Here is a 27,813-nt window from a genome sequence, read left to right on the forward strand (position 1 = left end):
CTCGGGAGGAGAGAATGGCACTTAAAGGCCTTCAAGACAATCATGAATTCTTGATAAACGAAACGGACAAGGGGGGACGGACGTCGTTCTCTGGCCAGAAGAGCAATATTCAAAAGAAGCCGAAAGACAACTGGGAAATACACAATACTACCAAAGATTGCCTGCTGACCCAACAGCCACGTTCCAGAAGAAGATGGTACACTTACTGGAATCATCACTAGGAAGGAACAAAACGTCATAAAGCTGAATTTCTGGATCTATATGTTACGAAGCAAGGGGACCATCTGAAAACAAAACTGTACAGGAAAAAGACTGTTACTAATAGTCTGCTCCACTATACATCATTTCACCCTGAACACACAGGAAACGGAATCCCGATGGAACAATTTCTAAGAGTTAAATGAAATTGCAGCAAGTATGGTGATTTCAGAGAACAATCTTTGGAATTGCTTCTAAATTCAAGGAACGAGCCTACCCCAACAAGGTCGTCTCGAGAGCCTATCAGAGAGCACAAGCATCAGACCGGAGAAAATTATTGCAGCCAAATGAGAAAGAGAAGGATGATGTTTTGAGATTTGTGACCCAATACAACAACCAGTGGGGAAATTTGAAGAGGATCCTGAAACAAAAAAGGGATATTTTGAAATCAGACAGCAGAATACATGGCTCTATCCTAGACAACCCTTCGGTAGTGGCAAGAAGAGCTCCGAATTTAAAAGACCTACTGTCACGCAGCCACTTTCAGAAACCGCTGAGGAATCTTGGTAGAGGCGTTAAGGTGATTTTCTAAAATACCATGTTGGAAAACCCAATGGATTACAAGTGACAGGTCTGGAGAAGATTGCAGTGAATATCCGAGGTGGACCAAAAACAAGGAGACTGCTTCAGGCAGAATCCAGATGGATTTACAACTTAAAGACAGAGGCACTGTGGGGCCTGAATGAGGAACTTCTCTTTACTGGCTATCTTGGATATGCCATATGGATGAGAATGATTAGATACTCTGTAAAGTCCAGTGCCGCTAACCTATGTCGTTCCTTTGACCTGAGAGAGAAGAAAAGGATTTAAATACAAGGACTGCGAAGATGAAAATGTATACTAAAAAAGAAAGGGAAGATTGTGCTATAGTCTTTGTAACCTAAAAAATGGACTCCATTGACTTTGAAACCTTTATGTGGAGAGATGAATTATTGGGACAACTGACCCAATCAAAACTGGGACAGTCTTTGGGATAACTATTTTCTTTCCTATAATGTTTATATATCTTTTTTAGACATGTGCAGAACCAAAAATGTAGTTTTTTTCGTTTTGTTCGTTTTCGGGTTTTTTTTAAATGTTCGTGTCTGTGAATATCCGGAATGCTGTGCATTCGTCATATTTGGTTTTCGGATGCATTTTTTTTCATTTTCGGATGCATTCGTTTAAAAAACGGATGCATTCGTTAATTCAGATTTTTGGTTAAGCACATGTCTAGTGATCCCTCAACATACGATGGTAATTCGTATGTTGAGGGATTCGTGCAAAGTAAAGTCCTACTCACCTGTCCCCGCTGCTCCCAATGGTGTCCCCGGGCCTCCGCTGGGCTCTCCTAGTCCTCTTCGGTACTCCGCTTGGCTCTGTTGGGCTCTCCTGGTCTTCTCCGGTCCTCCGTTGTCTGCCTCAAGGCCTTACTGGGCCTCCATAGCGACGTTATCATGTCGCTGCGCACGCTGTTCCTATTGGATGACAGGACGGCGTACGGGACAGCGTGCGCAACGGCGCCATAACAACGTCAGAGGGAGACCCGTATGAAGGCCCCGGACCAACCCAGGACCCACCGGAGGAAGGCCCGGAGCAGTGCGGAAAGGTGAGTGAACCTGCCCGGGCTGCTTCAACTGCTATCCGGCAGCAGCTGAAAGGGGTTCTCCGGTGCTTAAACATCTTATCCCCTATCCAAAGGATAGGGGATAAGATGCCTGATTGCGGGAGTCCCGCAGCTGGGGACCCCCGGGATCATGCACACGGCACCCCGTTTTTAATCAGTCCCCGGAGCCTGTTCGCTCCGGGTCTGATTACGGGCGATTACAGGGCGGGCGCTGTGTGACGTCAAGCCTGCGCCGGCGTGTGACATTACGCTCCGCCCCGCAATGCAAGCCTACGGGAGGGGGCATGATAGCCGCCCGCCCTGTAGTCGCCGGTAATCAGTCCCGGAGCGAACACGCTCCGGGGACTGATTACAAATGGGGTGCCGCGTGCATGATCCCGGGGGTCCCCAGTGGTGGGACTCCCACGATCAGGCATCTTATCCCCTATCCAAAGGATAGGGGATAAGATGTTTAAGCACCGGAGAACCCCTTTAAGCATTATGCGCTGCCGGATAGCAGTTGATGCATGGCCCGACATTCGGTATACGAATGCATTCGTTGTTTGTTAACATGCATATTCGTTATGCGTTAGTTAACGAATGCATTCATTAACTGTATATTCGTATTCGTATGCTTTTTCGGGATTTTGTGATTTTTTTTTTCGTGCATTCTTTTCGTAACGAACATCCAAAAATGGGAAAATTTGTTTCGTTCCCTGTTTGAAACGAATTGCAAATGTCTAATCTTTTTTGCTCTACTGTGCTTCTCATGTGCTCCCCTTACTCCTGTACGATGTGAATGCCACAGGGCATATGATTTTGTCATTTAAGTAAGATAATTATACTCTTATACAACTATAGATATTTAGAGGAATTTAGGATGATGCAACAATAAAACTATTTTGTAAATGAATATTAGTATCTAATAGACGGTACCTGGGATCTGATGTATGAAAGGAGTATGAATGAGGAGTAGTGAGATGGACGGCTATTATGCTTTAGGTGCACACTATAGGTATTTATATATGCGGTTAACAATGCTAAGAAGGAGATAGGAGTAGAAATGCCATGGGGTTTGGTATTCTCTGTTCTTTATTCACACATGGTGTGAAATCTAAGATACAACAAGGGGGCTAACTATGTGTAAATGAGTCTCTGCCTTCCTCTTTGAGGAAACACACTATATACACTATATATATTTTTCTGTGTGTTCATGACTGGGCGTTTTTTTAGCCCAAAGTTTTTCTATAAGTACACTTGGATTTGGTATAAAATAGGGAGGAGTAAGATTATAGAGGTGTGCAGTATAAGTTATGAAGCATAATGTATGTATATATACTTTTGATTAGATTTTATGGATATGGGACATCAAGTATCTAGTGTGCAATTATGCAATTTTTGTAGATTTATCCTTCTAAGCCGGTATGACTATATTATCCCCGCATGTAAAATGTTTGAAGATTGGGATAGATTGTAGACAAGCATACATAGTGGTGGTATCAAACAAACACTGTTTTATATGGATTGAAGCCATAAGAGATATCAGATACCTAAGAAATATAAAAATATTATGTTCTATTGAGAAAAACAATTGTCCTGATGGGATAATAAAAATATGCAATCTGTTAAATAAATAGGGATAAGATATGTCATAGGATATACGATAAGACTATGTATGTATGCTTCTCTAAATAAAATATACCTTAGAAATGTGTTTGATAACTACAACCCTCTATGATAATATTTCTCTTTTCCATACTGACTTTATGTTTTGATGGATCTATTCCAAAAAAAAAAATAATAATAATATTTGAAAATAGACATACAAGTGTGTATGGCTAGATTGTGGTGCATATATTTTGCACATGTGTATATGTGTATCTTTAGATATATATATATATATATATATATATATATATATATATATATATATATATACTTTCTTATATCTTAGACTTTCTTCTTAATAAGTGTATTTTCATTGTATATTTATATGTGCACTATTGGGATACAATGGATATAAAATGTGACATTAGTAGTTTGTTATGTACTTTATGCATGTTGCTAGGGCTTACAGTATTTAGGAATTGAGAGTGCTTATCTGCGCAAGCGCGTACAGACGGAGTGTCAATTGAGAACTGAGTATATGCTGGCCACGCATGCGAATGCACATTCATTATTTTCACGTGCGCAGCCCGGGCTAACATGACTGAGCTGGAATGTCTGCGTGTCATCTTGCACATGCATACTTTTGCGGGCGCAGTCTGGGCTGACATAACTGAAATGCGATGTTTGCGTGTCAGTATACGTGTCCCCTTGCGCATGCGCAGTGTGTGACTATGATTTGATGCCCTCAGTACGCATGCAAACATGCTTGGACACAGGAAGTGATGTGAGTAACCCAGAAATACAAGCAGGCGGCCGCCGCCATCATAGAGTGGAGTATGCATGTGGTGTATGGATCTACAGGTACCATCCATTAACTGATCAGATCTATAGGATATATAAAGAACTAGGTTATTTCTTTCTCCATAACACCCCTGAGGTAGTCACCCACAGGTGACGGAACGCGTGTGGTTCAGGAGGACACCTGTTCAGGGACCATCTATCTCACTGCCTCAGGTTCTTGCATTTCCCAACTCCCTGTCTGAGATACTTTGGGATTATTGATGTTCAGGTCGTATATTGTACATTTGTATTTGACAGAGAGTCTGTGGTAGTGACCATTAGAGATGAGCGAACTTCCAGTAATCCGATTCGTTACGAACTTCCCAGCTCGGCGTTTGTTGACTTTAGCCTGCATAAATGAGTTCAGCTTTCAGGTTCTCCAGTGGGCTGGAAAAGGTGGATACAGTCCTAGGAAAGAGTCTGCTAGGACTGTATCCACCTTTTCCAGCCCACCGGAGCACCTGAAAGCTGAACTCATTTATGCAGGCTAAAGTCAGCAACTGCCGAGCCGAGAAGTTCATGACAAATTGAATTACTGTAAATTCGCTCATCTCTAGTGACCATTTATATAGCCTCTTATTAAGCATATGTATATTGTTTAGATATTTATTAATTAGGATTTATGCTTAGAGGCAGTGTCTGTACTTTGAGATATATACACGTGTCCTGGGAGGTGTCTGAGGGGCTCCCCCCTGTTGTGGGAGGGCATGTAAATGCCTTTTTAAATGCTTTTTTGTGTTTTTTTTTTGTCTGATTAGAAATACTGTAAGTGGTTTTTGTATTTTGTTATAAAGATTATTTGTAATTGATTGGGTGTGTGCTATATGGTGTACCTTTTTATTGTGTTTGCTAGAAGCTGTGCTCAGTCATTTAGTTTACATTGAGATCTGAAGCAGAAAATCCTTTGCATCGAATCTGCGCAGGATACTGTACATGTGAATGTACCCTTACACAGGTCTATTGCCAGTTCTTTTCTGCTCCACATGGCTCTGCATGAAGCCTGCTCAATGCATCCACATGAGAGCTAAAAAACTCATGTACTTCTTATACATAGATACAAATTGCAATTTGTAAAGCCACAGGTGTGGAAAATTAACCTTTAATCTTCATTTTAATCTGTGTGTCACCATGTGTGTCTTTAACATGGCCAAACATACAAGGGTGTATAAATGTTTGATCAGGGCTATTTGGGTGATTTTAGTATGATAAGGATTTCAAAAAGGAGCCATAGAACTATTGGGAGACTTATCAGGAAGACTGGTGCTGTTACCCATAGCAACCAATCAGATGGCCTCTGAAAAAAAAAATCTGATTGGTTGCTATGGGCACCTGCACCACTTTTTCTTTACACTGGTTTTGATAAATCCCAAAGTATTACAATTTTCTTTACAATTTTGCAAACTTTTTAGTACAACTGTATATCAAAGATGAAAACACAGACCACTCACCATATAATAGTCATTTAATTCTAATGTTGCTTTCTTTCTTAATCACTTCCAGACCAGACTTGTTGACCCCAAACACATATTCAGATTTTTTCTTTAGCACATACAGATTTCAAAGCTATTAACCCTGTGCATAAAAGGGACACTGTGGAGCTGGAAAGGGTGCAGAGACGCGCGACTAAACTAATATGGGGCATGGAACATCTTAGCTATGAGGAGCAATTAAAGGAGTTACAATTGTTTAGTCTTGAGAAGAGACGTTTAAGGGGGGATATGATAAACGTATATAAATATATTAATGGTCCATACAAAAAATATGGAGAAAAACTGTTCCAGGTTAAACCCCCCCAAAGGACGAGGGGGCACTCCCTCCGTCTGGAGAAGAAAAAGTTTAGTGTCAAGGGGCGACACGCCTTCTTTACCATGAGAACTGTGAACTTATGGAACAGTCTACCTCAGGAAGTGGTCACAGCAGGAAAAATTAACAGCTTTAAAACAGGATTAGATACATTCCTGGAACAAAATAACATTAATGCTTATGAAGAAATATAAAATCCCATCCCTTCCCCAATATCGCGCCACACCCCTACCCTTTAATTCCCTGGTTGAACTTGATGGACATATGTCTTTTTTCGACCGTACTAACTATGTAACTATGTAACTAACTATGTAACTATGTAACCCCTTACGACCCTTGACATACGTGTACGTCATGACACCTTGGTACTTAACCCCTTAAGGACCCAGCCAATTTTCACTGTAGGACCTGGCCATTTTTTGAACATCTGACCACTTTCACTTTAATAACTCTGGGATGCTTTTACCTTTCATTCTGATTCCGAGAATGTTTTTTCGTGACATATTCTACTTTATGTTAGTGGTAAAATTTTGTCGATTCTTGCATCGTTTTTTGGTGAAAAATTCCAAAATTTGATGAAAAAATAGAAAATTTTGCATTTTTTTAAGTTTGAAGCTCTCTGCTTATAAGGAAAATAAATATTCCAAATAAATTATATAATGATTCACATAGAAAACATGTCTACTTTATGATTGCATCATAAAGTTGAAATGTTTTTACTTTTGGAAGACCCCAGAGGGCTTCAAATTTTAAAAAATTTTTCAAAATCTAAATTTTTCAGGGACCAGTTCTGTTTTGAAGTGGATTTGAAGGGCCTTCTTATTAGAAATTACCCACAAATGACCCCATTATAAAAACTGCACCCCTCAAAGTATTCAAAATGACATTCAAATGGTTTGTTAACCCTTTGGGTGTTTCACAGGAATAGCAGCAAATTGAAGGAGAAAATTCAAAATCTTCATTTTTTACACTAGCATGTTCTTGTAGACCCTGTTTTTGAATTTTTACAAGGGGTAAAAGGAGAGAAATCTTCCTAAAATGTGTAACCCAATTTCTCTCGAGTAAGGAAATACCTCATATGTGTATGTCAAGTGTTTGGTGGGTGCACTAGAGGGCTCAGAAGGGAAGGAGCAACAGTGGGATTTTGGAGATAGAGTTTTTCTGAAATGGTTTTTGGGGGGCATGTCGCATTTAGGAAGCCCCTATGGTGCCAGGACAGCAAAAAAAAAAAAAACACATGGCATACTATTTTGGAAACTACACCCCTCAAGGAACGTAACAAGGGGTACAGTGAGCCTTAACACCCCACAGGTGTTTGACGACTTTTCATTAAAAGTTGGATGTGTAAATTATTTTTTCTTTTTTTTCACTAAAATGCAAGTTTTCCCCCAAATTTTCAATTTTTGTAAGGGGTAATAGGAGAAAATGCCCCCCAAAATTTGTAACCCCATCTCTTCTGAGTATGGAAACACCCCATATGTGGACGTCAAGTGCACTGCGGGCGCACTACAATGCTCAGAAGAGAAGGAGTCACATCTGTCTTTTGCAAAGCAATTTTTCCTGAAATGGTTTTTGGGGGGCATGTCCCATTTAGGAAGCCCCTATGGTGCCAGAACAGCATCAAAAAAAAACACATGGCATACTATTTTGGAAACTACACCCCTCAAGGAACGTAACAAGGGGTACAGTGAGCCTTAACACCCCACAGGTGTTTGACGACTTTTCGTTAAAAGTTGGATGTGTAAATTATTTTTTCTTTTTTTTCACTAAAATGCTAGTTTTCCCCCAAATTTTCAATTTTTGCAAGGGGTAATAGGAGAAAATGCCCCCCAAAATTTGTAACCCCATCTCTTCTGAGTATGGAAACACCCCATATGTGGACGTCAAGTGCACTGCAGGCGCACTACAATGTTTAGAATAGAAGGAGTCACATTTGCTAATTTTGCTGAACTGGGGGGGGGGGGGGGGGGGGCATGTCGCATTTAGGAAGCCCCTATGGTGCCAGGACAGCAAAAAAAATAAAACACATGGCATACTATTTTGGAAACTACACCCCGCAAGGAACGTAACAAGGGGTACAGTGAACCTTAACCCCCCACAGGTGTTTGATAAATGTTCATTAAGTGGGATGTGAAAAGGAAAAATTTGATTTTTTTACACTAAAATGCTGGGGTTACCCCACATTTTTCATTTTCACAAGTGGTAAAAGGAGAAAATGTCATTGTAAATTTGTAAGTACATTTTTTTGGAGTAAGGACATACCTCATGTCTGGGCGTAAACAGCATGCACACTCAGAGGTGACGGAGATCAGTCAGGGTCTTTGAGCTGTGTATTTCTCCTATGGAGCCAGAACAGTGGGACCCCCCCTCAAGGGGCATTACATGGGGTAAATAACTGGGGTACACTAAATAACTAAAATGGGGTACAGTGGGACATAAAATTATAAAACAGGTTATGTTCCCAGAATGATGATCCAGAGCATAGCCAAAACTAAAAAATATGCCCACCCCAAACCCTATGCTCTGAATCATCATTCTGGGAATGTGATGTGTGTGGCCATCCCTAAGCTGTTGCCTCAAATGCGCACCCCGCTCAGGAGGAGAGAGCGCTGTGCATTTGAGGCAACGTAAAAAGTCCCTGATGATAGTGACTCATGACCCATTTTTTATTAAAAAAAATACCCCCAGAGGTCTTATCAGTTTTTATTTCTATTTTAATTTTTTTATTTATTAAACATTTTTTTTGGGCAATTTAGTGGTTTTATGGGGTTAAAACTTGGAATGTACTCTGGACTTGGTACATTGGAGTCAAATTGTGGAAAATTTAAATGAAGAGGGAAAATTTAGTACTCCATGGAAGTGTGATACTCCCTGAAGCAATCCTTAATGCAGAGGCCTGGCTGATCGGGGCAAGTGTCACATTGAGTGATGGTGTCCTTCCGAATCCCCCTCTTGTAACACACTCTGCATCTTTTCTGGGCTCGTCCCTTCTTTCCAGTGTGGGGGACCTCACCTGGAAAGTGTTGGCCTAGGACGATCCTGGCACCTATATTTCCAATTCCTTGGGAAGTCCGGCCTGCTCTTTCCCGGTCGCCAAAGATCAGGACCTTTAGGACTTCTTCTTGGAACTGGAGGAATGTCCCTGTGTTGCCAGCGTACTGGGACAGTACAAAAGAGTTGTACATGGCAACCTGTACCATGTAGACCGCAACTTTCTTGTACCATACTCGTGTCTTCCGCATGGCGTTATATGGCTTGAGGACTTGATCAGAAAGATCAACTCCCCCCATATACCGATTGTAGTCCAGAATACAATCGGGCTTTAGGACTGTTGTTGTGGTACCTCGCACAGGGACAGGTGAGCTGCCGTTACCATGAATAGTGGTCAGCATAAGGACATCCCTCTTATCCTTATACTTGACCAGCAACAGGTTTTCATGGGTAAGGGCACGGGACTCACCCTTGGGAATAGGTGTCTTAACAAAATTTAGAGGGAGGCCTCTCTGGTTTTTCTGCACGGTCCCACAAGCGGACAGCGATCTGGTGGCAAGGGATGTGAACAGAGGGATGCTGGTATAAAAGTTGTCCACATACACGTGGTAACCCTTATCCAGCAATGGGTGCACAAGCTCCCAAACGATTTTCCCGCTAACACCCAGATTGGGGGAACAATCTGGGGGTTCAATACGGGAATCTCGTCCCTCATACACTCTCGTCCCTCATACGGCGAGCCATCGCCTTTTTTCTACGGTGGGGGGGGGGGGGGGGGCGTGCGGTGACGGGGGGGGGGGGTGTATGTACTGTGTGTGTGCTTGGTGTAACTATGTATAACGGTGTGTGATTGGAAATCACACACCATTATATGGGGGGGGGGGGAAATGCTGGGGCCCGGGTCACACTGAAAAACTGCAGAAGACCCTTGGGGACCTATTAGGGGGTCAGGGGGGGGGGGGAATTTTTTTTTTTTTTTTTTTACTTTTTACCCTTCCTTTCCCTGGATTGTATTCTTTCCCTGATATATTTTCTTCTGTGGGGGCTCCGATCTTGGCAGAGGGGGGGTCCCGGTCTTCCTCCAGCAGCTCTGACCGCTGACTGAACTCAGCCAGTGGCGGGAGCTGCGGGAAGATGCTGTTAACCCCTCCCCTGCCGGCTGCTATTGGCTGGACGATAGAGGTGACGGAGATCAGTCAGGGTCTTTGAGCTGTGTATTTCTCCTATGGAGCCAGAACAGTGGGACCCCCCCTCAAGGGGCATTACATGGGGTAAATAACTGGGGTACACTAAATAACTAAAATGGGGTACAGTGGGACATAAAATTATAAAACAGGTTATGTTCCCAGAATGATGATCCAGAGCATAGCCAAAACTAAAAAATATGCCCACCCCAAACCCTATGCTCTGAATCATCATTCTGGGAATGTGATGTGTGTGGCCATCCCTAAGCTGTTGCCTCAAATGCGCACCCCGCTCAGGAGGAGAGAGCGCTGTGCATTTGAGGCAACGTAAAAAGTCCCTGATGATAGTGACTCATGACCCATTTTTTATTAAAAAAAATACCCCCAGAGGTCTTATCAGTTTTTATTTCTATTTTAATTTTTTTATTTATTAAACATTTTTTTTGGGCAATTTAGTGGTTTTATGGGGTTAAAACTTGGAATGTACTCTGGACTTGGTACATTGGAGTCAAATTGTGGAAAATTTAAATGAAGAGGGAAAATTTAGTACTCCATGGAAGTGTGATACTCCCTGAAGCAATCCTTAATGCAGAGGCCTGGCTGATCGGGGCAAGTGTCACATTGAGTGATGGTGTCCTTCCGAATCCCCCTCTTGTAACACACTCTGCATCTTTTCTGGGCTCGTCCCTTCTTTCCAGTGTGGGGGACCTCACCTGGAAAGTGTTGGCCTAGGACGATCCTGGCACCTATATTTCCAATTCCTTGGGAAGTCCGGCCTGCTCTTTCCCGGTCGCCAAAGATCAGGACCTTTAGGACTTCTTCTTGGAACTGGAGGAATGTCCCTGTGTTGCCAGCGTACTGGGACAGTACAAAAGAGTTGTACATGGCAACCTGTACCATGTAGACCGCAACTTTCTTGTACCATACTCGTGTCTTCCGCATGGCGTTATATGGCTTGAGGACTTGATCAGAAAGATCAACTCCCCCCATATACCGATTGTAGTCCAGAATACAATCGGGCTTTAGGACTGTTGTTGTGGTACCTCGCACAGGGACAGGTGAGCTGCCGTTACCATGAATAGTGGTCAGCATAAGGACATCCCTCTTATCCTTATACTTGACCAGCAACAGGTTTTCATGGGTAAGGGCACGGGACTCACCCTTGGGAATAGGTGTCTTAACAAAATTTAGAGGGAGGCCTCTCTGGTTTTTCTGCACGGTCCCACAAGCGGACAGCGATCTGGTGGCAAGGGATGTGAACAGAGGGATGCTGGTATAAAAGTTGTCCACATACACGTGGTAACCCTTATCCAGCAATGGGTGCACAAGCTCCCAAACGATTTTCCCGCTAACACCCAGATTGGGGGAACAATCTGGGGGTTCAATACGGGAATCTCGTCCCTCATACACTCTAAACTTGAGAGTGTACCCGGAGGTACTCTCACAAAGTTTATAGAGCTTCACGCCATATCGCGCCCGCTTCGAAGGAATATACTGGCGGAAGATGAGTCTCCCCTTAAAACTGATAAGAGACTCATCAACCGAGAGCTCCCTACGTAGGCCTCCAAAAATTTGGCCCCAAAGTGATCGATGACCGGCCTCACTTTGTAAAGCCGGTCATGGGCGGTATCACCTCGGGGTGGGCCTCGAACCGCTTCCGTGTCATGACCATACTGTAAAGCGGGGTCTGGTATAGGACGTCCCCGCTCGGGTACTGCCTGACACTTGGCTTTTTGACCAGGCCCATATGCAGCAAGAGGCCCCAAAATGTCCTCATTTCTGCTGCACTGACGGTGTACCATTCATTGGACCTGGCCAAAAAAGAATCCGGGTGGTGGGCGATGAACTGCCTGGCGTACAGATTCGTCTGCTCCACCATCAGATTGACAAAACTGTCACTGAAAAAATAACTGAAATAGTCAATTTCAGTGAATCCAGAATTGTCAATCCGGATTCCGGAGTCGCCAACAAACTCCGCAATCCGTGGCTGATAAGCCTCTGGGGGTCTCCAGACAGGTTCACCGGAAGGGAGCTCTGGTAAACTTGTCTGGGGGGTCGGACTCCTAGTACGAGCAGCATCACCACTCGCACTAGTGCCGGCCACTGGGCCACTATCATGGGGGGTGCGTGGCCTCGCCTGGCGGCGTCTCCGCCGCCGTGCAGGGGGCTCATCATCAGTACTAGATGATGAGGAGGACGATGAAGAACACAGGAATGTTGGAATGCCCGGCGAGCCATCGCCTTTTTTCTACGGTGGGGGGGGGGGGGGGGGCGTGCGGTGACGGGGGGGGGGGGGTGTATGTACTGTGTGTGTGCTTGGTGTAACTATGTATAACGGTGTGTGATTGGAAATCACACACCATTATATGGGGGGGGGGGGAAATGCTGGGGCCCGGGTCACACTGAAAAACTGCAGAAGACCCTTGGGGACCTATTAGGGGGTCAGGGGGGGGGGGGAATTTTTTTTTTTTTTTTTTTACTTTTTACCCTTCCTTTCCCTGGATTGTATTCTTTCCCTGATATATTTTCTTCTGTGGGGGCTCCGATCTTGGCAGAGGGGGGGTCCCGGTCTTCCTCCAGCAGCTCTGACCGCTGACTGAACTCAGCCAGTGGCGGGAGCTGCGGGAAGATGCTGTTAACCCCTCCCCTGCCGGCTGCTATTGGCTGGACGATCCAGCCAATAGCAGCGATCCTGGGGGGGTTACGAAATTGCCACCTCCCCATAGATACAGTGGGTGATAGGGGGTGTATCATACACCCCCGATCACCTTGTATCTCCGGGTCAGCGGATCACACGTGACCCGCATCGCCGGAATAGCCGCAAATCGCATGTGTGAATTCACATGCGATTTGCGGCGATCGCCGACATGGGGGGGTCTGATGACCCCCCTGGGCATTTGCACGGGATGCCTGCTGAACGATTTCAGCAGGCATCCCGACCCGATCGGCGCACGGTGGGGACAGGAACTGCCGGGACGTAACGTTACGTCATGGGTCCTGAACGGGTTAAGGATCCATGGCGTATGCGTACGTCATGGAGAATTCCAGCCCCTGCTGCCCGCCGGGTGGGGATCGGACCGGGATGCCTGCTGAAATCATTCAGCAGGCATCCTGTGCAAACGCCCAGGGGGGACATCAGAATCCCCCCCATGTTGGCGATCGCGGCAAATCGCAAGTGAATTCGCACTTGCGATTTGAGCGATTCCGGGTCTATGGTGACCCGGAATATAAAGGGAATCGCGGTTGTCTAAGACACCTACGATCCCCTGAAGGGATAAGAGTGAGGTGGCAGGGGTGCCACCCCTCCTATCCCTCCTATTGGTCAGAAGAGACGACCAATAGCAGATCGGGGGTAACTTTTGTTTTCTCCGTCCTGCCCACCCACAATAGGCGGGGCAGAACGGGGAAACCGAAGAGGACCGACGGTAGAAGATCCAATTACCCAGCGGGCAACGGAGATCGGTGGGCAACAATGTCGTGCGGCTGGATCCTACCGAAGCCTGTGAGTTGCCTAGCAACATCTGGAGGGTACAATTTGAGATCACTATACAGTGGTCTCTAACTGTAGCCCTCCAGATGTTGCAAAACTACAACTCCCAGCATGCCCAGACAGCTGTTTGGGCATGCTGGAATATGTATTTTGCAACAGCTGGAGGGCTATAGTTTGAGACCACTATACAGTGGTCTCTAAACTGTAGTTCTCCAGATGTTGCAAAACTGCAAATCCCAGCATGCCCAAACAGCTGTCTCGGCATGCTGGGAGTTGTAATTGGGTACCTCCAGCTGTTGCATAAATACATCTCCCAGCATGCCCTTCGGTGATCAGTACATGCTGGGAGTTGTACTTTTGCAACAGCTGGAGGCACACTGGTTGGAAAATACTGAGTTAGGGAACAGGAGCTAACTGAAGGTTTTCCATCCAGTGTGCCTCCAGCTGTTGCAAAAGTACAACTCCCAGCATGCTCGGTCTGTCAGAACATGCTGGGAGTTGTAGTTTTGAAACAGCTGGAGGTCCCCCCCCCCTACCCCATGTGAACGTACAGGGTACATTCACACAGTCTGGTTTACAGTAAGTCTCCTGCTTCAAATTTTGGCTGCGGCAAATTTTTCGCCGCAGTGCAAACTCCTAGCAGGAAACCCACCGTAACATGCCAGTGCGAACGTACCCTAAAAACACTACACTAACACATAATAAAGGGTAAAACACTACATATACACCCCCTTACACTGTCCCCCCCCCCACCCCAATAAAAATGAAAAACATATTGTATGGCAGAATTTCCAAAACGGAGTCTCCAGCTGTTGCAAAACAACAACTCCCAGCATTTCCGGACATTCACTGACTGTCCAGGCATGCTGGGAGTTTAACAACAGCTGGAGGCACCCTGTTTGGGAATCACTGGCGTAGAATACCCTATGTCCACCCCTATGCAATCCCTAATTTAGTCCTCAAATGCGCATGGCGCTCTCTCACTTCGGAGCCCTGTCGTATTTCAAGGAAAAAGTTTAGGGCCACATATGGGGTATTTCCGTACTTGGGAGAAATTGCACTACAAATTTTGTGGTGCCTTTTCTCCTTTTACCTCTTATGAAAAGGAAAGGTTGGGGGCTACACCAGCTTGTTAGTGTAAAAAAATAAAAAATGTTACACTAACATGCTGGTGTTGCCCCATACTTTTTATTTTCACATGAGGTAAAAGAAAAAAAAAGACCCCCAAAATGTGTAATGCAATTTGTCCTGAGTATGGAAATACCCCAGATGTGGGCTTAAAATGCTCTGCGGGCGCACAACAAGGCTCAGGAGTGAGAGTGCACTATGTACATTTGAGGCTTAAATTGGTGATTTGCGTAGTGGCTGATTTTACAGCGGTTCTGACATAAACGCAAAAAAAGAAATACCAACGTGTGACCCCATTTTGCAAACCACACACCTCACAGAATGTAACAAGGGGTATAGTGCACCTTAACATGCCACAGGTGTTTAATGAAAATTATTCAAAGTTGGATGGAAAAATGAAGAAAAAAAATTCACTAAAATGCTGGTGTTACCCTAAATTTTTCATTTTCACAAGGTAAAATAGGAAAAAAGCCTCCAAAATTTGTAACCCTATTTCTCCTGAGTAAGACAATACCCCATGTAAGGATGTAAAGTGCTATTCAGGCGAACTACAAGGCTCAGAAGAAAAGGAGAGCCATTGGGCTTTTGAAGAGAAAATTTGTCCGGAATTGAAGGCCACGTGTGTATACAAAGCCCCCATAGTGCCAGAACAATGGACCCCCCCCCCCACACATGTGACCCCATTTTGGAAACTACACCCCTCACGTAATGTAATAAGGGGTACAGTGAGCATTTATGCCCCACATGTTTCTGACAGATTTTTGGAACAGTGGTCCTTGAAAATGAAAAATGTAATTTTTCATTTGCACAGCCCACTGTTCCAAAGATCTGTCAAACACCAGTGGGGTGTAAATACTCACTGCAACCCTTATTAAATTCTGTGAGGGGTGTAGTTTCCAAAAAAGGGTCACATGTGGGGGGGTCCACTGTTCTGGCAGCACGGGGGGCTTTGTAAACGCACATGGCCCCTGACTTCCATTCCAAACTATTTTTTTTCCCAAAAGCTCAATGGCCATCCTTCTCTTCTGAGCATTGTAGTGCGCCAGCAGAGCACTTGACGTCCACATATGAGGTATTTCTATACTCAGAAGAGATGGGGTTACAAATTTTTTTTTTTTTGGGGGGGGGGGGGGGTGGTTGTCCTATTATCCCTTGTAAAAAATTTAAATTTGAGGGAAAACTAGCATTTTAGTGAAAAAAATAATAATTTATACATCCAACTTTAACGAAAAGTCGTCAAACACCTGTGGGGTGTTAAGGCTCACTGGACCCCTTGTTACGTGCCTTGAGGGGTGTAGTTTCCAAAATAGTAGGGTTTTATTTTGCTGTCCTGGCACCATAGTGGCTTCCTAAATGGGACATGCCCCCCAAAAACCATTTCAGTAAAATTTGCTTTTCAAAAACCAAATGTGACTCCTTCTCTTCTGAGCATTGTAGTTCGCCCGCAAAGCATTTTACGTCCTAACATGGGGTATTTCCATACTCAGAATACTGCTGTTCTGGCACCATAGGGGCTTCCTAAATGTGACATGTCCCCCCAAAAACCATTTCAGAAAAACTTGTTCTCCAAAATCCCACTGTTGCTCCTTCCCTTCTGAGTCCTCTACTGCACCCGCCAAAAGCTTGACATACACATTTGAAGTATTTTCTTACTCAAGAGAGATTGGGTTACACATTTTAGGATGCTTTCTCTCCTTTTACCCCTCAAAAACTTTCAATAACTTGGTCTACAAGAACATGCCAGTGTAAAAAATGAAGATTTTGAATTTTCTCCTTCAAATTGCTGCTATTCCTGTGAAACATCTAAAGGGTCAACAAACCTTTTGAATGTCATTTTGAATACTTTGATGGGTGCAGTTTTTATAATGGGGCCATTTGTGGGGTATTTCTAATATGAAGGCCCTTCAAATCCACTTCAAAACAGAACTGGTCCCTGAAAAATTTCGATTTTGAAAATTTTATGAAAAATTGCTGCTATACTTTGAAGCCCTCTGATGTCTTCCAAAAGTAAAAACATGTTAACTTTATGATGGAAACATAAAGTAGACATATCGTATATGTGAATCAATATATAATTTATTTGGAATATTCATTTTCCTTATAAGCAGAGAGCTTCAAAGTAAAAAAAATGCAACATTTTCAATTTTTTCATAATTTTTAGCATTTTTCACCAAGAAATGATGCAAGTATCAACAAAATTTTACCATTAACATAAAGTAGAATATGTCATGAAAAAACTATCTTGGAATCAGAATGAAAGGTAAAAGCATCCCAGAGTTATTAATGTTTAAAGTGACAGTGGTCAGATGTTCAAAAAATGGCCGAGTCCTACAGTGAAAATTGGCTGGGTCCTTAACCTGTTGGGGACGAAGGGCGTATGCATACGCCCTTGCGTCCTGGTACTTAAGGACGAAGGGCGTATCCATATGCCCGTGGGAATTTCGGTCCCCGACGCGCGCCGGGTGGGGACCGGGCCGGGGTGACTGCTGATATCTATCAGCAGGCACCCCGTGCAAATGCCCAGGGGGGTCATTAGACCCCCCCATGTCGGCGATCGGTGCAAATCGTAAGTGAATTCACACTTGCGATTTGCGCCGATTCTGAATCATTACGGTCTATGGTGACCTGGTGACCCGGAATAGAAGGGGGATCGCGGGTGTCTAAGACACCCACGATCCCCCTAAAGCGATAGGAGTGAGGTGGCACGGGTGCCACCCCTCCTATCCCTGCTATTGGTGGTCTAGACGCGACCACCAATAGCAGATCAGGGGCGGAGGGGTTTACTTTCGCTTTCCCGTCCTGCCCTCCCACAATAGGCGGGGCAGAACTGGGAAAACGAAGAGGAGCGGCGCCGGAGTCCACTTACCCCTCCGGAGGCAGCGGAGCGACGGGGATCGGCGGGCGGCGACGGAGATCTGCGGCGGCGTGCGGCAGAAGAGGACGGCTCCCGGATGCGACGGAAGCCGGTGAGTAGTTGCCTATCAACATCTAGAGGGCTACAGTCTGAGACCACTATAGTGGTCTCTAGACTGTAGCCCTCCAGATGTTGCAAAACTACAACTCCCAGCATGCCCAGACAGCTGTTTGCTGTGTGGGCATGCTGGAATCTGTAGTTTTGCAACAGCTGGTGGTCTGCAGTTTAGAAACCACTGCACAGTGATCTCTATACTGCCCTCTAGATCTTGCAAAACTACAACTCCTAGCATGCCCAGACAGCTGTTTGCTGTCTGGGCATGCTGGGAGTTGTAGTTTTGCAACATCTGGAGGTCCACAGTTTGGAGATCACTGTTCAGTGGTCTCTAAATTGTAGCACTCCAGATGTTGCAAAACTACAAATTCCAGCATGCCCACACAGAAAACAGCTGTCTTGGCATGCTGGGAGTTGTAGTTGCGTACCTCCAGCTGTTGCATAACTACATCTCCCAGCATGCCCTTCTGTGATCAGTACATGCTGGGAATTGTAGTTTTGCAACAGCTGGAGGCACACTGGTTGGAAAATACTGAGTTAGGTAACATAATCTAACTGAAGGTTTTCCAACCAGTGTGCCTCCAGCTGTTGCAAAACTACAACTCCCAGCATATACTGACATACCGTGCATGCTGGGAGTTGTAGTTTTGAAACAGCTGGAGGTTCCCCCCCCCCCCCCCATGAGAACGTACAGGGTACATTCACACGGGCAGGTTTACAGCAAGTTTCCTGCTTCAAGTATGAGCTGCGTCAAATTTTTCGCCGCAGCGCAAATTCCTAGCGGGAAACTCACCGTAACCCGCCAGTGTGAATGTACCCTAAAAACACTACACTACACTACACTAACACCTAATAAAGAGTAAAACACTACATAAACACCCCCTTACACTGCCCCCCCCCCCCCAATAAAAATGAAAAACGTATTGTACGGCAGTGTTTCCAAAACGGAGCCTCCAGCTGTTGCAAAACAACAAATCCCAGCATTTCCGGACAGCCACTGACTGTCCAGGCATGCTGGGAGTTTAGCAACAGCTGGAGGCACCCTGTTTGGGAATCACTGGCGTAGAATACCGCTATGTCCACCCCTATGCAATCCCTAATTTAGTCCTCAAATGCGCATGGTGCTCTCTCACTTCGGAGCCCTGTCGTATTTCAAGGAAACAGTTTAGGGACACATATGGGGTATCGCCGTACTCGGGAGAAATTGCACTACAAATTTTGTGGGGCTTGTTCTCCTTTTACCCCTTATGAAAAGGAAAAGTTGGGGTCTACGCCAGCCTGTTAGTGTAAAAAAAAAAAAATTTACACTAACATGCTGGTGTTGCCCTTTACTTTTTATTTTCACAAGAGGTAAAAGGAAAAAAAGACCCCCAAAATTTGTAACGCAATTTCTCCTGAGTACGGAAATACCCCATATGTGGGCGTGAAATACTCTGCGGGCGCACAACAAGGCTCAAGAGTGAGAGTGCATCATGTACATTTGAGGCCTAAATTGGTGATTTGCACAGAGGTGGCTGATTTTACAGTGGTTCTGACATAAACCCGAAAAAATAAATACCCACATGTGATCCCATTTTGGAAACTACACCCCTCATGGAATGTAATAAGGGGTACAGTGAGCATTTTTGCCCCACAAGTGTCTGACAGATTTTTGGAACAGTGGTACGTGAAAATGAAAAATTTTATTTTTTTGTTTGCACAGCCCACTGTTCCAAAGATCTGTCAAATGCCAGTAGGTTGTAAATGCTCACTGTACCCCTTATTACATTCCATGAGGGGTGTAGTTTCCAAAATGGGGTCACATGTGGGGGGGTCCACTGTTCTTGCACCACGGGGGGCTTTGTAAATGCACATGGCCCCCGACTTCCATTCCAAACAAATTATCTCTCTAAAAGCTCAATGGCGCTCCTTCTCTTCTGAGCATTGTAGTTCGCTCGCAGTGCACTTGACGTCCAAACATGGGGTATTTACATACTCAGAAGAAATGGGGTTACAAATTTTGGGGGGCATTTTCTCCTATTACCCTTTGTAAAAAAGTTAAATTTGGGGAAAAAACAGCATTTTAGTAGGAAAATATTTTTTTTCATTTACACATCCGACTTTAACAAAAAGTTGTCAAACACCTGTGGGGTGTTAAGGCTCACTGTACCCCTTGTTACGTTCCTTGAGGGGTGTAGTTTCCATAATAGTGTGCGATGTGGGGTTTTTTGCTGTCCTGGCATCATAGGGGCTTCCTAAATGGGACATGCCCCCCAAAAACCATTTCAGAAAAACTCACTCTCCTAAATCCCATTGTTGCTCCTTCGCTTCTGAGCCCTCTAGTGCACCCGCCGAACACTCGACATACACATATGAGGTATTTTCTTACTCGAGAGAAATTGGGTTACAAATTTTTTTGAGGATTTTTTTCCTTTCACCCCTTGTAAAAATTCAAAAACTGGGTCTACAAGAACATGCCAGTGTAAAAAATGAAGATTTTGAATTTTCTCCTTCACTTTGCTGCTATTCCTAAAGGATTAACACACTGTCATTTTGAATACTTTGAGGGGTGCAGTTTTTATAATGGGGTCATTTATGGGGTATTTCTAACCAGAAGACCCTTCAAATCCACTTCAAACCTGAACTGGTCCCTGAAAAATTCCGATTTTTAAAATTTTGCGAAAAATTGGAAAATTGTTGCTGAACTTTGAAGCCCTCTGATGTTTTCCATTTTATGATGCAAACATAAAGTAGACATATTGTATATGTGAATCAATATATAATTTATTTGGAATATCCATATTCCTTATAAGCAGAGAGCTTCAAAGTTAGAAAAATGCAAAATTTTCAAATTTTTCATGAAATTTTTGCATTTCTCACCAAGAAAGGATGCAAGTATCGCCGAAAATTTACCACTAACATAAAGTAGAATATGTCACGAAAAAACAATCTCGGAATCAAATTTATAAGTAAAAGCATTCCAGAGTTATTAATGCTTAAAGTGACAGTGGTCAGATTTGCAAAAAATGCTCCCGTCCTTAGGGTCATAATGGGCTCCGTCCCCTAGGGGTTAAGAAGCTAAATGGGTACTCCGGTGGAGAACTTTTTTTTTATCAACTGGTGCCAGAAAGTTAAACAGATTTGTAATTTACTTCTATTAAAAAATCTTAATCATTCCTGCACTGATTAGCTGTTCGTGATGTCAGCAGAGAGCACTGTGATCCAAAAAGAAAATAATTTCCTCTGTAGTATTCAGCAGCTAATAAGTACTGAGAGGATTAAGATTTTTTAATAGAAGTAATTTACAAATCTGTTTAACTTTCTGGCACCAGTTGATTTAAAAAATAATTATACTTCATCTTTATGCTATTTTTATCTTAGTAAATTTTTATTTTGCATGACATTGGTGGAGAATCTAAAAAATAAAATGTAAATACTTTTTTTTTAACCCCTTGGTGACTCAGGAGCGCTGAACTTTCTTCAAAGATGGTGGGAGCTGGCTGCTATGAACCTCTCAATAGCGGGCTGCCAGTCAGTTAATAAAGTAGGCAGAGGCTTTTAGTAGACCTACCATATCGTCCCTCTAATAACGCCTGCCACAGAGAGCATCTACTAGCAGAGTGCCAATCTAATTGATTAATGCAATAGCATACCATTGCATTGGTTAGTATAAGCAATCCAGTGATTGCTTATAAAAGCCCCCTAAGGGTACTTAAAATTTTTTAAATAAGTTCAAATAATCCCTTTTTCCCCACTTTACAAATAACATAGAAACGTTTTTTATATTTATCAGAAAACGGATTATAAAAAGTGATCAAAAAGTTTGATCTACTTCAAAATAGGACAAATAAAAACTACAGATCCTAGCTCAAAAAATGGGCCCTCATACAGCGCATAGATCAAAAAGTTAGTTTTACCATAAAGTGAACTATGTAAAAACAAAGCTCCCCAAAATTTGACATTAATTTTATAGTACTAATAAACTGGTCGCTCAAAAACAACCATAAGGCTAGGACTCCACTGAGATTTTTGCCCTGCGATTATTGTGGCATAACAACACCCAAAAAACTGCCACAGTTTTCCCCTGCATTTTGGTGTTTTTTCTGGTGTTTTTCTGGCGTTTTTACCTTTGTGTGGAATTTGCCTTTTTTGGCCCCTTTTGGTTTTTTTTTTTTTGTTTTTTTTACAAAATAGTTGGGTATCAAAAAATAAATAAAAATAAAAAATTTAAAGGATGCAGTAGGGATGTAAAAATGTATTTAACTAAATGTTTATTTTGTATCACAAAATTTTTTATAAAGTATGTGTGTGTGTTTAACTTTTTTTTCTCTCTCTCTCTCTCTTTTTTTTTTTTTTACATTTTTTATGTAGTACTACTACTCCCAGCATGGAACACACTGTTCCATGCTGGGAGTAGTAGTACCTGTACTATAGACATATTGCCCCGGGTGTCAGTCTGACACCCAATGCGATCGTCCATAATATAGCAGAGATGGAGCGGCTCTATACAGCGCTCGCACCTCTGCTCTGTACTCTGTACTCTGTACTGCTTTATTCACATCACTCATTCATATTTTCCGCCCAGAGCTGTGATTGGCCGGATGGTTGCAGCCAATCACAGCTGTGAGGAAAAGATGAATGAATGAGTGGCCGGCTCGGAGTATAGTGCAGAGCAGGGATGCAAGCGATGTATACAGCCGCTCCATCTCTGCTATAGACAGGACGATCACAGCGGATGTCAGTAGTGATACCAGCTGTGATCTGTTCTTACCTGCAGGTACTCCTACTCCCAACGTGGCGCACACTCTGCTCCATGCTGGGAGCTGTAGTACCTGCATTAATAGACAGATCGCAGCGAGTGTAATTTCTGACACCTGCCGCAATCTGTCTATTAATGCAGGTACTACAGCTCCCAGTATGGAGCAGAGTGTACTCCATGATGGGAGTAGTAGTACTTGTAGTTAAGGAAAGATCACTGCGGGTATCACTCCTGACACCCGCTGCAATCCTCTAGTAAAATGTATGGATGCGGCTGCCGCTCTCCTATGGTGCCCTGCACCCTGCACGCCGTATATATACACATATTCCTATTTCTCACAGAGAGCTGTGATTGGCTGGAACCATCTGGCCAATCACAGCTCTGCGGTAAATATGAATATGTATATATATATATATATATATATATATATATATATATATATATATACGGCAGTGCAGGGGACCATAGAAGAGCGGCCGCATCTATACATTATACAAGAGGATCGCAAGGGACCCCGGCGATCTGTCAATTAGTACAGGTACTACTACTCCCATCATGGAACAGTGTGTTCCATGCTGGGAGTAGTAGTACTAACTAAAAAATGTAAAAAAAAAAAAGTGAAAAACACACACACACACACTACATTTTTATTATTGTCGGCTAAATTTTTAGTGCTTTACCCGCTCACATAAATTGATCGCTGTTTAAAAATGAATAAACATTTCATAATAAAAAAGATAAGTTTCGTTACATTTTCCATCACTACTGTATCTTTTTTATTAATTTTTTTTATGGTACCCTACAAAATTTTAATAAAAAATCTCTGTAATTTTTTTGGATCGCTAAAGTCCAAAAAAGAATAAAAACCGCCTACAAAACGCAAAATTTAAAACCAACATGGCGTTTTTCTTGGCGTTTTTACTCTCCCATAGACTTCTATGGGAGGAAAACACCACGATTTCAGGGCAAAAAACGCCAAACTAGGTTTTGTCGGGCGTTTTGAAAATCCAGCCTCTGAGCCAGAAATTGCTGAAAAACGCCAAAAGGATTAAAAAAAACGGCAAACTGAAAAACGCCAAGTGAATCTGGCATTTTGCAGTTTACTATTGACTTGCAGCTAACATCTGGATGCATTGTTTTTTCACTGAAAAAACGCTGTGCATGAAAATTGGCGTTTTTTATGGCATTTTTGCAAAAAAAAAAAAAAACCTCGGTGGAGTTCCAGCCTTATACGGCTCTGTAGATGGATTTTAAAAAGGAGAAAAAGGATGGCTTGTAAAAAGGAGAAAAAGAAAATGCAAAAAATGAAAATTGGCTATATTCTCAATGGGTTAAGAGCACAACGTGACACTTAAATGCTTTAATATCTGGTTCTGTTACTATAACATTAACATATAGGGGCTCTATATAGGGCCAAGGCCAGGGCATAGTTTGGGCCATTTGTTTTTCTTATATTTATTTTTCAGTTTTATATGTGTTTATAGTTTTTCATTCTGCCCTCCTACTTGTTCCCTTCCCCATATGCTGTATATAAACTACAGGTTCCAGCATCCTTTGCTGCCGTTCTGTGCTCACTTCCTCCTAACTGCCGTTTTCTTCCCCAATCCCTTGGACCCAACCCTCAGAGCATTACTAAGCCTCCATGGGTGCCTCCATCTGTTGCAAAACTATAACTCCCAGCATTCCCAAGAAGTCAAAGTCCATCTGTAAACTCCCCCACTTCCTGGGAGTTATCAGATCTTTCTTCTGTTCAGTTGATTCTGGGGGTGTGGCTTACATGGACTCAGAGACAGCATAAAAGTCACATGACTGTTTCCAAGGGTGGGGGCCAGAGGAAGTTACGGGAAGAAAGCCAGGACAGAGTGGATGCAGGATGGCTCATTTTCCTGCATTCCGTGTCGGAAATTCTGCATTCCAGATTCTGCAATCCAGAATTTCTAAGCAGAGTCCATGGGAAACTGAATTCCATCCAGAATCTGTGTGTTGAGCAAAAGACATTCTGAATAAATTCTGCACAAAGTCCACACACATTCCCAAAGGAATCTGCAAACCTACAAATAATCTGCTGCCAGCTTGGCAGAAAGGAATCTGAGAGGAAGCACAGAAATTCCACCATGTGAACATAGCATTACAAGGAAATACCTGTCCAGGAAACTAGTTTTACTTTCTGCTGAGCTGTATACACATCACTAACTGAACAATGAGCATACAGCGAAAGGAAGGGCAGAGATGGTAATACACTGTCCCAATCTTTTCTCTGGAGTGCCCAGCTGGCACTAACATTTTGGCTCCCTTCTCTAGCTGAAGCATGATTTCCATGCTGCTGCAATACTCTACATACTGTGCAGAGGTAATTGTTGACAATCTGTACATATAAAGCATATGGGCAGTCAGTAGGTGATTAAAAAACAGGAGAGAAAAAGAGGTTGTAAGGCGTTTTAACATATAAGAAGAATAATAACATTGCTAAGAAACCTACTCCAGGAAGAGCCCAATGATCTGAAGTAATGTGCTTGATGGCTAGGATTTCCAGCATTTTCTTAGATTTTCTTTTACTGATAGATCCATCTTTGTTTCTTTTCCACCTGCAAAAAACAGAGTATATACTCTACTAGCATAAAACAAAGTACATTTTTGCAACACATTGGTCCAAATTTATCAAGACAAGTGGACTCTAGGGCAAATTTTGGCCTGGCCCCTCCTTGCAATAGGATATAGCAAAAATATAAATACTCTCCTCATACACTGACCCATACTGATTACAGTGCATTTACACCCAGTAATTCACAGGGGGGGTCTTCTCTTTGATCAGAGTTATTTACTTTTCTTATTCCATCGCCATCTGTCCTGGACCACCAAGAAGACTTCTCCCAGCCATGACTTATCACCATAGAATCTGCCAGACAAGAACTTCAGGCTCTATGCTCCAGCATCCTTCTCCCTTTATAAGAACTCTCCATCTGTATTACCCCACACAATAACAGTTACCACTTTGTGCCCCCTATAGTATTTAGGTAGCCAATGTGCTCCCTACTTGGTAGTTAGGCCCCTCTGTGCTCCCATATAGTATTTGGAACTCCTCTGTGTCCCTATGTAGTAGTTACATCCCTCTGTGCCACATAAAGTTCTCAGGCCACCTATGTTCCACAAACAGTGGTTAGGCCCACCTCTGTGCCCCCACATAGTAGTTAGGCCCATCTGTGCCCCCATATAGTAGTTAGGCCCCTCTGTGCCCCCACATAGTAGTTAGACCCCGATGTAGTAGTTGTGTAGTATTAGGCCCCTTTAGTGTTACTATATACTGTAGTACTAGGCGACTTTTGTGCCATTATAGTATTAGGCCCCTCCATGTGCCCTTATTTCAAATATTAGGCCCCCATAAAAAATATTAGGCCCCTCCAACTGCCCCAACTCTGTGCCCTTTTAGACCCTGTGATAGAAAAAAATACTACTTGCAGCTGTCTCCTCTTAAGTGATGTGAAGTGAAAGAGCCACCGCCTTAGTGTCCCATCAAAGTCTATCTTACAACTGCGTGTATATCCTTAGGACGCACATGCAGTTGAGAGCTGCATGCGCCTGGGGGTACAGAACTTTTTCCATGAATACCCCGCAGCCCTGGTCGTAGTCATACCTCTTATGATGCAATGGTTGCTGTGAGCAAATAGCTTTTGACTCTGACTGGGTCATTACATTTCTGGTAAGATGCTGTTGCATACCAAGTATTCAAAGAAATTTGTAATAAATACAAAGCAAAATAGGAATGAAACCATATACAAATTATTTAGTAGGTAACAGGATTAGTATAAAAATAACACAAAATATAATGGTTGCCCCCAATATAAAAAAAAATTTTACAATAAAAATTGAAAAGGTAGTTGACTGACAAATTATATAGAGCACCTGGTGCCTCCAGTAGACTGGGAGTAGGGGGTGTAGGGTAACAGGCAGCCAAAGAGTTAGAGTGGAAGATTAATACATACCTGAAATTTGTGTATATATATATATATATATATATATATATATATTGTAAGGAACAGCTCACACTGTAAGGTCAGCAATGACAGTATTCCAGTATTCACACAGGCAGCAGGTTTCAAACGTCCAAGAAGATTTCATGTAACCTTCTGGATTTCCTTCATCATGCCTGGCTGAGGAAACCAGGTGAAATATACACTCCATCCACCACTTTCCCATACACTTTACCACATCCCCCGCCCCCCCCCCCCCCCGCCTCTTCTTCAGACCAGAGTGCTGGGGATTTTTTGTGACCATACAGTACACCCTGGACAATGCATCCGGATACCCTTGTAATTTTCCCCGGTCCGTGTTCCACTTTAAAACTAAAATTTTGTAAGGAGGGAAACCATCTGGTCACTCTTGCATTTCTCTCTTTATTTTATTTCATCCAGGGCAGAGGAGCATGATCTGTCACCAAAACAAATTCTCTACCCAGGGTCCAGTTCACCATTACTGGCTTACCGCCCTTTGTTAAGTCTGTCAATGGTGTAGCAATTGAGGCAAAGTTGGGCACGAACCGATGGTAGTACCCGGTTATGCCATGGAAGGCCTTCACCTGTTTCTTTGTTCATGGCCTGGACCAGTTCTGTATCACCTCAATCTTATTGATCTGAGGTTTAACCAGCCAACAATAATATAAGCAAGGTATTTTGCTTATTCTAAACCCACTGCACATTTCTCAGGTTTTATGCTTAAGCCTGCATGACTGATGGCATCTAACACAGCCTGTACCTTACAGAGGTGACTTTTCCAGTCAGATGAAAAAATGACCACATCGTCCAGGTAAGCAGCAGCATAATCCCAATGTGGTCTCAAGATTAGATCCATCAGCCTCTGAAATGTAGCAGGGCCCCATGTAACCCAAATGGCATCACAACATACTGAAACAGGCCTTCTGGAGTGGAGAATGCAGTCTTCTCTTTAGCCTCATCAGATAACGGTATCTGCCAATAACCCTTTGTAAGGTCAAGTGTTGTGATGTACCTTGCCCTCCCAAGCCTCTCAATAAGTTCATATATTCGACCTCTTTTAATTTTCTGAAGTCATTACAGATCCTCCACGTCCCATTGGGCTTTGGGATTACATAGTTACATAGTTAGTATGGTTGAAAAGAGACATATGTCCATCAAGTTCAACCAGGGAATTGAAGGGTAGGGGTGCACAATGGGACTTGACCATTCACAAGTAGACTCCTCAATGACA

The 27,813-nt window shown here is 43.3% G+C and overlaps 1 protein-coding gene across 5 annotated transcripts in view; it reads right to left on the reverse strand.

Moving 5' to 3' along the window:
• The window catches only part of TRPM2 (transient receptor potential cation channel subfamily M member 2), a 577,304-nt gene that overhangs the window by 76,558 nt on the left and 472,933 nt on the right, over nt 1-27,813 (reverse strand). For all 5 annotated transcript variants that reach the window (XM_056536782.1, XM_056536781.1, XM_056536783.1 and 2 more), the window contains one exon: nt 25,073-25,178. In XM_056536782.1, the coding sequence (XP_056392757.1) occupies nt 25,073-25,178 (106 nt within the window). The remainder of the gene's footprint in view (nt 1-25,072; nt 25,179-27,813) is intronic.

This window comes from Hyla sarda, chromosome 8, assembly GCF_029499605.1.
Source record: "Hyla sarda isolate aHylSar1 chromosome 8, aHylSar1.hap1, whole genome shotgun sequence".
NCBI classification, from domain to species: Eukaryota; Metazoa; Chordata; class Amphibia; order Anura; family Hylidae; genus Hyla; species Hyla sarda.